At 41.7% G+C, this 12,417-nt stretch overlaps 1 protein-coding gene across 1 annotated transcript in view; it reads right to left on the bottom strand.

Moving 5' to 3' along the window:
• Positions 1-292: 292 nt before the first annotated feature.
• LOC126562529 (keratin, type I cytoskeletal 9-like) overlaps positions 293-12,417 on the bottom strand; it is a 30,051-nt gene continuing 17,926 nt past the window's right edge. The window contains exons 2-3 of the mRNA XM_050219074.1: positions 5,195-5,353; positions 293-1,104 (exon numbers count right to left, since the gene is read on the bottom strand). Coding sequence (XP_050075031.1) covers positions 293-1,104; positions 5,195-5,353 — 971 coding nt within the window. The remainder of the gene's footprint in view (positions 1,105-5,194; positions 5,354-12,417) is intronic.

Genomic DNA, 12,417 nt, shown 5'->3' with positions numbered 1-12,417 from the left:
TGTATTTCCATTACACATAAAACTTCACAAAAATGTTATTTTCTGACTTAAACACTGATCCACAAAAGAAAAGAAGGAAAGATAAAAATTGTCTGCTTTTCCGCCTAATTCTATCAGCTACCATACGTTTCCCTAAAGAGGGCGCTTTGATCGGTAGCGAGACATGGTGCATTGTTTACTTGTCTTAGGTATTCTGGTGATGATTAGTTAAAGACAAAAAGAAGCTACACACACACTCTTGTGCGCTGTGGGAGAGTATTTGATGATGTGAAGTATTTAGCGACCCACCAGTCTAGTTCAAGTTCCACCCATAAGCGGGCCGTTCCGTTGAACGAGCGCGTGCCGTATTAGCCGCGTTGTAGTTGCCATAATTTTGTGCATACATCGGCTGCCCACCCGGTGGGGCTGCATACTGCTGCTGGTAGTTGCTGGCCGACGTGCGCTGATCAACGGTTACCGGATATCCTCCCGGACCGATGGAAGTACCGGACGGCCCGGTTCCACTGCCTGCCGGTTTATTCTCGGCAAACAATCCACCGAAGCGCTTGTTGTCGATCAGGTTGCGTGCATCAAACAGCCCACCAAGACCACCGCCGGCACCACCCGCTCCACCCGCTGCACCACCTGCGGCCGGTCCAATGCCCAAGCGTTGATTAATGTACGTACCGATCTGCTGCTTGACCGCGTTCGAGACGGCATTCTGTACGCCGTTCAGGATGCCGCCGAAAAATCCACCAGAAGGAGCGGGTGTTGGTTTGCGCGTGGGTACGATGATGTTTCCACCGGCACCATCAAACTGCCCGCTGCCTCCTCCGTAGGAAGAGCTACCTCCAGCACCGCCTCCTCCATTGTACGAACCACCACCACCACCACCGCTGCTTCCTCCGTAACGATTACCGGGGTTGTTGTCTGAGGGGAGAGATGGGTAGAGCGAAGGACCGGACGGGGGTGGACGGGCTGGTGGTGCCGCTGGTCGCTGACCATAGGGGTTGTTAGGGTTCAGACCGAGCGTTCCAAGAACATCGTCATCACCGCCGTTACTAGGACGTCCACCGCTCGGTGCCGAAGGCTTCGGACCATTGTTGTACACGTTGCTAACACCCTCTGTCAACGGGTTGGACACGCGAGAATGTTGAGCCAATCGTTAAGAGTGTGGTTAGAACAAAGTAAAAACAAAAATCATAATAAAAAAGCAGGTAAGTGGTACAGGGAAATTAATGGGGATGGGCCTGTGGTGTCTTGTACTGGCAAGGGTTTACGTTAGGGACACATACGCAAAACAGAAACTAAAGCAAGGAAACAAGGAACAGAAAGCGATCTACGGAAACGTGGAAAGCAACATATAAAAATAGTTTCGAAAAATGTAAACTAAATTCCCAAATGAAAATTAAACATGCAGATAATAAATGAAATAAATGATAATTATAAATATAATGATGAAAAATCGCCACAGAAGACTCAGCAGGAACTAGCAATGCTAAGAGATATATAATATTAAATAAAATACACATTAGTTTCGATTCTCTAATGTTTTTCACATTTCGCACATTTTGCGTGCAGGATTTATTTACATGATCGTTGCCTGGTAAAGAGCCTGGGCCACAGCTTTTTTTCGTGTGCTTCTCACGCTTGCCGGCCCGGTATCAGAAGCGAAAGATATGGTGAGTTTGAAGGAAATATTTGTGAAAATTTTTAAACAGCAAAGCCTGAATTTTAATATTCTGCTCTCTGTGTTATGAATAAAAATATTTAAAAAAAATCTTTTTGTTATGCCCAGTTTCATTGCAATTGAATCTATCAAATCAACCCAGCAAAACAACACTCATAACGTCAGCTGTAGCTTCGCTAGCTTAAAGCTCATCCCTACTTCCTCGAACGCTAGCAATTTAATTCAGCGTGTTTACACGGTGAGCTTACAGCATTACGGCATCATGTCAGAAGACGGACCGAGGTTGGATTTTGATTCACCAACAGCTGCATGGGATTAGAAACCCGTCCTGCCATCCTTGGTTTTGTGTCCTCGCAAAAGGAACAAAAGGGCCATTCGGCAAGAGCACTCGACCTAGTCCGAATGCAATGTAACGCGTGTGGTCTTTCGCTGCTGATACCGGAAGGGTTGCGAGACCTTCTAACTATGAGGCTGCAATACATTCCAAACCACTGCTATCAGTTTGGATTTGAAATCAGTTTGTTTTATATTCTGTTTCATTCTTACATTCTCTCTCTCTCTGTTTTCTCGATCTTTTTCCTCAACTGGATACTTTTATGACCTTTTACCCTCTCTCTCTATCTCTCAATACATCCCTTAGCTTAGTATTCTGGTGTGGGCTTTGCCCCGTCTAGCTTTAATACCTTCTTCTCACCAAGATGACCCTCCATCTCGTGCTGTGAGCACATTTTCTTAAAGATTTCTACTTCTCCTTTTCCTCAATATCGCCTATTGCCTGTCGGTGCTATGCTGCTGTGCTTCGTTGGACCAGAATTGCTTCACCTCGATTTTGCCTTGCAGTAAAACACATGCTGCCCCACATCAGTCAACGACTATTAGCTGCTCTACACACTGAGGCAGCTGACTCGCTGTATGCCTTGCACACGATTGCTTCCGTATTGCCTCCGGGATCATGTCATAAGGCTGCAACTTTATTCGCTAACGTTTTCTTTCACCTTGGTTTTCCTTGGTAGTTCTGCACACACCTTACTGCCTCTTCTATTTACTACTCTTTTGCCAGTCCAATTTGCTAGTAGATAGTTTTGTTGTGGTGTGTTTGTGTGTTTGTTTAGTTTTTGTTAGTTTAAACATTACCTTGTAAATTGCATTTAAAGATTTTCCTGTATTCCTTTAATGTTAGTCACGTTTGCACGTTTTGTCTTGTTTTTTTTTTTTTGCTGATGGCCATCTCTGTGCTTGGTTGGTTTTCATTTAGTGAAGTTGAATATGTTCGGCAATTTGAACTTTTGCTTCATCATTTAATTGGAAGATTTGTTAGCGCTTTCTTCGTTCAACAGTTTTTGCTAGCGTAAATTTACATCATTCTGCTGCTTCACACTATCCTCTTCTAACCCATTTTTTGTTTGCTTTGTTCTCTATTGTGTTTTGTCAGGTTTGGTGTCAGTGTAAAATTGAGTTTCTTACTGCTATATAATTTTATCCCATTCGATTACCCTCAACCGGTTGTGTTAGTTTTCGTTAGTTAATAAATCTATACTTATACCTTTCCATTGTTACTCTTTCTGCATTGGTGTGTTAGGTTGGGTTTTTGTTTTTCCTTTCGTTTCCTGCTTTTTTTGCTTGGGTTTTGTGGTACGATTTATTGCAACATGTGTGAGTGTGTGTGTTTGGTGTTCTATGTAACGGGTTTGGTGTTAGACTTAGCTTTACTATTCCAAAATGTGCAGCTTCACTACGTGGTTTAGTTCAGTTTTGGGTTTGCTTAGCGCAAAATAACGATTGCATTAAACCTTTCTATCCCTTTTCTCACTCTACACGAGTAGATTTGCAGATTGATTCGGTGTGCAGTTTTTGCTTAACTGGTTTCGTTCAGATGCCTTGCGGATGTGAAGGTAAATGTCAAGGTGTTTGTGTGCGCGTTTCTGTCCGCTTCTTTTTTACAACTTTATCTCTACTGGATCACGCTCTTATCGATTAAAATAAAGCGTCCAGCTTAAAAAAAAAAACAGCTCGTTCGTTGATTGCTAACACATAATTTTGGCCATTTCACTCTCCTTTCGTTTTATCGCTGTGTTACTTCGTTTGATTTTTATATATTTTTTGCAGGTTTTTTTTGTTCCTTTTTTGTGTTCAATTTTTATCTTTTTCTCTCAACCCTAATTGCAATAGGTTTTTGTTAGCTCTTGTTTTGCGTGGTTTTTGTTTTTCATTGCTTTTTAATATTATCAGAATCAGTTTACTAATTTATTAGAAAATGTACAAAAAGTTATGCAATTGCATTAATACAAAAAATAAAACCCAAAGTACACCCAAGGTCCTACCTCTTTGCGTACTTTCATATCCCACTGTAAGCCCCGTCGGTTATTCACAAGATGATGTTAATAATGGGTGCAAAACGCAAAACCTGTTGAAACCCAACAAAATGGAGGACACAGAATGGAGGGAAAGAAAACACAACAACAAAAAAGGCAACAACAATTCGTAGACCTAAGGGAAGGAATTATAAGAAACTGCTGCCCGCCAACCGCCAGCGGATACTGGAAAGGAACCCGTGAATCGGCACGGAGGACAGAACTGTGAACAGGGTCAGCAAGAGCAGTGGAGCGCTTGGTGCACTGCCACCCGCCCGCGTGCCACCGTTGCGTGGCCGCTTTTCGGGCTGTTTGTTGTAGAGAAACTGATTCCAGAGGCTCGGCTCGGTAGAGGTGGGGCTTGGATTTGGATGCGACGGATAGAAAGGATTGTGCGGTGACGAGCCAAAGTTGAAGGGCGCCTGCGGAATGACGGGCGGCTGGTTGAGCGGTGGATAGAGCGGCTGGAACACGGCCGGACTGCCGGCACCGGGCTGCGGGTAGCTGCTGAAGAAGGGCGACCGGGTCGTCTGGACGCTGCCGAAGATGTAGTTCGGGTCTATCGGCATGTTGGGATAGATCGGATCCTTACCACCGCCGACCACTTTGGTGTTTTCCGGGGCCGGATTGAGACTGAGCACGCCTGTGAATGGGGTGGAAGTTCGCGAGATTGTAATGGGTGCGAAAAGTTGGCTTCTGTTGCAGTGTAGCAGAGCAAAGGATGAAGGGTTCAGAGCAAGGGGTGTTTCCACGGCCAGGAGGATAGTGTAGGATTAAGGGTTGAGAATTTGGACCATATTCAGGACACCACAGACGTACAGAGTGGAGCCCCAGCGATGAGGAGTGTTATATGTTCTTTCCCCAATGCATCCATCATGCCTTTCGCTTGGAAGATGAAATCTTCAGACGAGACATTTTATACTTTCCAATGTTTCCCAAAACACGCATCATGCATCATGTACAAATTAACCATGTTTTCCTGTTCCTTTCACTTGCTTGTCGAAAAAAAAAAATGTTTCTGTTTGCTAAATTTCAAGTCACTTTTGCAACTTGCAACTTGTGCCCTGTAAGACAATGGCAATGGGCAGCATCTCCGAAGAGAAGCCGCACGTGAAGAAAGAGAAATGTTTCTAGATACTAAAGTTAGTAGAAGAAATGGAAATATTGCATTTACCGCTCGGGCCGGCACTGATACTCGGGTCCGTGTTCTTTTTGCAGGTCGGGTAACGGCCACATTCGTTACCCTCGCGTTGCCCAAGGGAGCACGACTCGTAAGCCATCACGCACACCTGGCTGGGCAGGCAACCGATATCGTTGCAGTTGCGGCCATACTCTGGAATAAAGAAAAGAAAAACAGATACCGAACCGGAAACGGATCCGGTAAAGGAGAAACCATAAGAGATGCGTAACGAATGAAGGCAACTAAAACGGGGTAAGAGCAGCAGTGGTGTTGTGCGCGTGTGTGTGTGTGTGAGTGTGTGGGTGTGGAAAGAGGTAAAGGTATAGGACAAAAGGAGATTTAAATAATAATTTAAAGGAAAAAAAAAACAATAAGCACCTTAGAAAAGAACACAGAACCACGCGCACTGTTAAGAGTTATGTATCCACGTCGTTTGCAGTAAAGTTAGGCCCGCTTGTGGCCTCTCGAACTAAGCGTAGTTCACTTGCAGCGAGTGTTACTTTTAAACGCGTTTTAAAACCACTGTAGGTACGGTTGCAAATGTTGCGTAGCGGCATAAATATTCGGATGATTTGCATTTGTGTTTTGCCTAGTGCCCAGGGAAGCAAAAAGGGAAAATGGGTTTATTATGCAAATGGCGTATGGTTCGATTGTACACACACCGCGTGCAAGGCATTTTTCCGCACTCGCACTCAACACTAGACAGGAGGGCCTCACTGTTTGACATGTGTATTTGCAAAACGGTACGAAATTTATCACGTCCTATTACTAGCGTACCGCCGCGATGATGGAAAAGGGAACAGTGGGAAGCAATAAATTATAATGTTATCTATTGTTGGTGGAACACTGGAACTGGGTGGGCAAAAAAGCTTCACGAAGCAATTCATGATATTGTTGGAATTTTGAGAAGTTTTTCCTAATAAATATAAGCATGGTTCGAGACTGTTAGCGAGGTCCTCATTACGTTGGTATGTTGTATCAATTTTTCAATAAAATTGAATGTAAAAATACAACATAAATATGAAAACAACTAGAAAAGCTTCACTATAGCTTCGGGGAAAAAGTAACCTGGGGCTGGGTCGTTCGGTGTCATTCTAATAACATGACCAGCCCACTAGATCCTGGCGAGCCTAATTCGCCTAATACAGGTCGTGGAGTTCGTCATTGTAGTAGCTCCTCGATTGTCCTTCCACACAAAAAAGTCTAAAAGCCTTCTGATCACCTTCTTCTCAAACAGGTGGTAGGTAGGTGAAGTTTTGGACGACCTCGTAAGTGCGGTCACCTATCGATACGTCACCCCTTCCCTCCGTAAGAAGATCATTTATTGAGGTTTAAATTATTGATTCAAAACGCCACTATACTCTGTTGGTTTACGTAAAATAACTGCTTTTTGTTGCATAATATTACAATGTAGAGGTAGATGTAGGGAATAGGAAAGAACGATTAAAAAGTTACAATAACTTAGGCAAATAAATAAACTCAGGACACAACCCTTTTTATTTTTCTTTTCACAGGAAATTTCACAAGAATGATAGCATTATTGGTAGCTACATTGCTTGCTAAGACATAAGCATCAGTTAATTTCATAACGCGATTACATTGTGAAAGTCCTTTCGACCTTTACTTTCGTCTCAACAAAGGTTTTATTGTCAAATAATAAATTAAAATGAATAAATTTATATCGAACAAAAACGAGCAGATATCGTTTGTTTTGGCTGTTTTCGAACTTTTTTTTCGCTCAGGTCATAGAAGGCAGTCAACGATGCTCAAGTTGAAGTAAGCTCTCGACAATGCATATCAAAGTGATATAAACATTGTATAGTAAAGTTTAATTGCTCTCCTGTCGAATGCAAATATCAATTCAATTGAAATATCGTCTCCCTTTTGTTTTGCTTCAACATTAATGCATCATCTCTCACTCAGCACTCCCTATTGTTAAGCTCTGTTCAAATGCTGCTCGGTCCGACCCTATGTGTTTTGACTATACTTTAGTGATTTCTTGTGTATCAATCAATGCATCATAATTAGGCTTTGGTGCTCTTTATACATTAAATAAACAGCAATGATAATTCGAGATGGTCCGGTAGTAGAGTTTCCATTCTTTATCTGACAGGGCTGGGGAACCAAAGCCCATCCGGACCGTTCTCCCTGAGGTGAGGACTGATGATCCAGCTGCGGTCAAGTCAAGCCGGACATGGTAGATTGGTCATGGACATGGTAGAACAAGAAACTCGGACTTATAATCGCGACGAGTGTGGACCAATATCTTTCTTTTTGCTTGACCGTCCAGGCAGTCTGAAGAATCTAGATGAGAATCTTCCTTACTGGAACGATGGAGACATCGAGGCCATACCTTTTGTAGGGAGACTCTCGATGCTCATCGGGTCGCTCAGATGGAATATTGGGTCAAATGTTCAGAAGGAACATCCCTTACAGGGATGTTGGAGGTTTGATGCCTTACCTTGTGTAGAGAGACACTCAAACTTCTAGAAAGAATTGAACGCATGGTTTAGCTTGTTGTACCTTCTCTCTAGTCTGCTCTCTAGACCGCTTCCTAGATCGCTTTATTTATACCCATTTCTTACAATAGGTTTTGCTCGTTTTTTGTACCCAAAAATATTCCTTATTGGTTTTTCTTTTTGTTATTGCATTTTGTACAAAAATATTTACGTACGCACAAAATGTGTCACTGTGCGATCGATTGCTGCACTTGCAAGAAATGTAACGCTATTATTGATAATATACACTCTAGTGAGATGTTTAGCAGATATTTTACACTTTAATTCATTTGACAGAAGACCATACATTATACTGGAAGTGGCAGACTTCGAGGAATAGGAGGAAGGAGCAATTAGGAGGAATTATAAGGAGGAAATTGAGTCGAAAATGCAATAACATTTAAAAAAAGGTTTATTGTTATTAAGCGTTAAAAATAACCTTCCAAATGACTTTTTAACAAGAACAAAATAATGGAAGAAATCTATTAAAGATAATAGTGCCAATGATTCAAAATTCATGTATAAAAATAATCGACTCTGCTCAAAACCTATTACGCTACCATTTTAGTGAACGTTGTGCATTCTCGACGGAAACATGTTTCTCCAATCGTTTAGATCATGGTATTTTTCGAGCAAAAAGATGTTGAGTGTAACACTTGTGATAATTTAAAATGTGGAACATTGCAGTGTTTTGATCGTCGCGTTTCTACTTGCACACGGTTGGAGCTTCAGATTCGATTGTAGACATAATTACGACTGTGTGCTAAGCAACTGGAACCCATCAGAGGAAGGATACTTCGCTTTACCGTATGCACCGATGAATCGTTCTGACCTTTACGTGAGAAACTTGCAAGCGTCAACAGTTGGAGGGCGATTTTTTAGCGAGATTGGAAGTGTATTCAGTTTTTTGCAGATTGACGAATCTCCAATGCTAAGGATGGCTTCATTAACGGCAGCATGCCGTCTCACTTTTGTAAAAATTGTAAACACACCGATACATCTGCTAAGATTTGAACGAAACATTCACGTCCGTTATTTGAAGGTCAGAAACAGTCCAATGCGAACCATTCCACCGACCGTGAAAAACTTACTGAATGTGGGAGGCATTGTTTTACGCTTATTGATGATAACCAGTGTGAATTTAAATTTATTTTGCTCAATGAGTAGTTTGGATCATTTAGATTTGGGTAGGAACAAGATAACGCACATTGTACCGGCAGCTAACGCCAGCTGTAGTTCTAGCTTGCATATATTTCGTTTGGATTACAACGAGCTAAAGGAGATAAATTTAGATATTTTTAATAGTTTTACAAATCTAACACAAATCGATTTACGCGCAAATAAGATTGAAGCGGTTACGGGGCAACTAATCAATGAGGAGCATTTTGATATCATCCTCAATCGTAATCGTTTAAAGGTGTTAGATTTCTGTAAATGGACCGGTACCAAAGTTTCGGGTTTACACGTATCCTACAATAATTTGTTTCGGGTTCCTCGTTGTTTGTATAAGATTATATCCCCTTATGTTCGTAGGATATCGCTTTCTTCAAATCAAATTAGTCGCTTTGAAATAGAGGATGTAATAAACTTACCGAACTTAGAAGAAATAAGTATGTCGCACAACAAAATTACATCGATTCCTATGAACGAAAGCTTATATCCGCAAAACTTACAAACATTGATCTTGTACAATAATTCACTGAGTGTACCAAACGGAACATTTAAGAGAATTAAGCTATCTTTTGAAGATTCATCGCATTTACCATACGGATTAGAAGATTGATTCTGAAGCACCGAAAGCAAAGTTTGGTGAAATAAAATGTAAAGCAAACCAAAATGTTGTCCATCCTGTTAGAATTGAACGTCATCTAACGACACTTAATGAGGACCACTTTTTTTTTTAATCTTCTTTGCACATTCGCCAGATACTTTACGCCACTTTAAAATGTCGAAATGTTCGTTATTTTGTTTCTTTTTGCAACCACGTGTCGATAATGACATCTGCCATTTATTTTTTGCAGGTATAAATAAGTTGTCGTTGTGCATTCGGGCCGAAAGATGCATTGTTGCGTGTATTTGCGTGTGACCTGGTATTAAAAGTGTAGCGGTGTGATTGGTAGTGAATTTTTGTATTAATTTATGGTGTGTAACATTTCAGTATCGTTTTCATTGCTGTTCTGCTAGACGATGCTTCGAGCTTCACGATGAATTGCACTGATTATAGAATGTGTAATCTCAGTGACTGGAATCCATCCCGGGAAGGATATTTTATGCTAAGATATGTACCGTCAAACCGTGCTGTCATTCACTTGAACAACCTGCAAGCACAAACACTTGAAGGGCGATTTTGCAACGAATTGGGAAAAGAATACGATTCACTAAACATTTATGAATCTCCAATGCTAAGGGTGGTTTCGGTTTTAGCAAGTTGTAATGTAACTAAAGTTGACATTCACAAGGTATCGATTTCACAGATTAGCTTCGAAAAAAACAGCTTAATTGAATGCATAATAATCGAAAACAGCCCGCTGCGTATTGTTCCTCCCACGTTGAGCAACTTACTCGATGTGCGAAAGATCATCATCCGATTAACGAAAATTAAAATGCTAAACATGAATTTGTTCTGTCCGTTACGGTTGTTGGATATTTTAGAATTCGGTCGGAACCAAATTACGCGCCTTGTCCCGCAATCGAATGTTGTGTGCAACCCTGTCCTAGGTGTGATACATTTAGATCACAACGCACTGCAGGAGATCAATTTGAATATGTTTAAGTCTTATGTGAATCTGTACGTAATCGATTTGCGTGGTAATAAGATTGAGCGGCTTACAGGTACGCTGTTTAATACCAGGTTAGGACATTTAATACTAGCAGAAAACCGTTTAAAAGCGCTAGATTTTTGTACATGGGAAGGTGGCAAACTTGGAAATGTGGATATATCATTCAACAATTTTACTCGCGTTCCTCGTTGTCTGTACAAAATTATTGCTCAAAGAGTTCGGCTATTGTCGATACTATTTAATCGCATCGATCGTTTTGATGTGAAAGATTTTGAAAATTTACCAAACTTGGAAGAGATTGATCTGTCGTACAACAAAATTGTATCGATTCCGTTAAATGAGAGCCTGTATCCGCGTCAGTTACAAAAATTGATAATGTATAAAAATCCACTGGTTTGCATACCGAACGGGACGCTTGAGAGATTTGAGGTCGAATTAGGGGATCCAGGAGTTAGGGGGTACTATACATTTGGCCGGAGGTTGACTCCGGGCGAATATTAAGATTTTCAATCGATTGTTTATCGTTGTTGGACCCTAGAAATGTGATAGGGTAATGCATTGTTAAAAGGAAGCGAAAGCCAAATAAATGGATTAAGTTCCACCATTGAGTTCTTGAGGTTTAAAATATGGAGTTATTTATTTGCTGCTTGGTACCTTAGAGTTTGTGAATTGTTTATTAGAATCAATTTATTGTCAGGTCTGTATGAAGTCATGCCGGCCATCGAAATGGCTTACTAGACTGCTGACGAGGGGACGGTCCAGATGAGATTCGACCCCTGGTCCTGCCGTTTGAAGAATGGCGCCACTGTTGCCTACAGCACCGGGCCACCCCCAAATAGAAATGTAGAAATAGTCTATTGTCTGTATTTCCAGTGAGCTATCGCTTGTACTAATCCAGTGCGTATTTCTATCTGAACCAGTTCTCCAGTAGTTAGGACTGACACTCTAACTGCGACACAAGTACTGAAAGTTGTTATGATCGCTTCATGAGTAATGAGAAATAATTCAAACTTCGGATCTTGCTCATCCACAGCTATTGAGCTAAGTATGATCCTATCCTTGCTTTCGGTGATTTACTTCATACTTTGGTGTTTTTTTTTCTTTTTGCAGTCATAAACATTACAGGGTTTTCACCGGTTTTATTGACACATTCAGCGCGTTGTAGAATCGTTCGAGCATATTATTGACTCATTCGGCGCGCTATTGACGTCTTCGGATGATTGTATTGATTTGATCGGCAGTGCTATTGACAACCCTTTGTTGGCACATTTTTCTCATCCCACGTCCAGGTTTGTCCATCCTGGTTGCTGGATTTTAGTCGTCTTATCCAACAAAGTTGAAGTTTTCCTTTTTGCTTGCAGACTGGCAACGGTCAGATTGCAGATTTTAGAACAAAAAATTCGATAAACTGATCATCTTGATCACTGGTAAAACGCAGGAAGAACGATAGATATCATTGATACTGTTTTGTTGCAGCTGCTGCTGCTTCTGCTGCTGCTACTGCTGCTTCTACTACTACCACCACCACGGATGCAGCGGATAATGATCGGTTTCCGGGGAGCATAGTGGGCTTCCCTCGGTGGCGTTCCCAGCGGCCAGCACCAGAACGGCCAGCAGCGTCGTTGTCTCGTACCGGGTGATGGAAGCTTCTCGAGAGTCAAGGTTGCACATTTGGCAGTAACCTTCGGCACTCCTGGCGCTCAAGTCCGTCTCGCTATATGGAAGCCGCATAGCGGATGACAGATTCCACCACGTACGCACAAACTATGTCGCGGTACGATCGATTGCTACACTTGCAAGAAATGTGTCGCTATTATTGAACGGTGCGATCGATTGGTGAGTCTACCTAAAATGTGCCGGATATCATTCGTCGTTTGATCTATCTGCTTGCTATGGTTCGATATGCATGAAGTTACTTGTTTTGTGCTGCTGACCACTG

The sequence above is a fragment of the Anopheles maculipalpis genome, chromosome 3RL (genome assembly GCF_943734695.1).
Source record: "Anopheles maculipalpis chromosome 3RL, idAnoMacuDA_375_x, whole genome shotgun sequence".
In the NCBI taxonomy this organism is placed as follows: domain Eukaryota; kingdom Metazoa; phylum Arthropoda; class Insecta; order Diptera; family Culicidae; genus Anopheles; species Anopheles maculipalpis.
The sequence above is the reverse complement of the archived record's forward strand: the minus strand, read 5'-3'. Positions and strand labels throughout refer to the sequence as shown.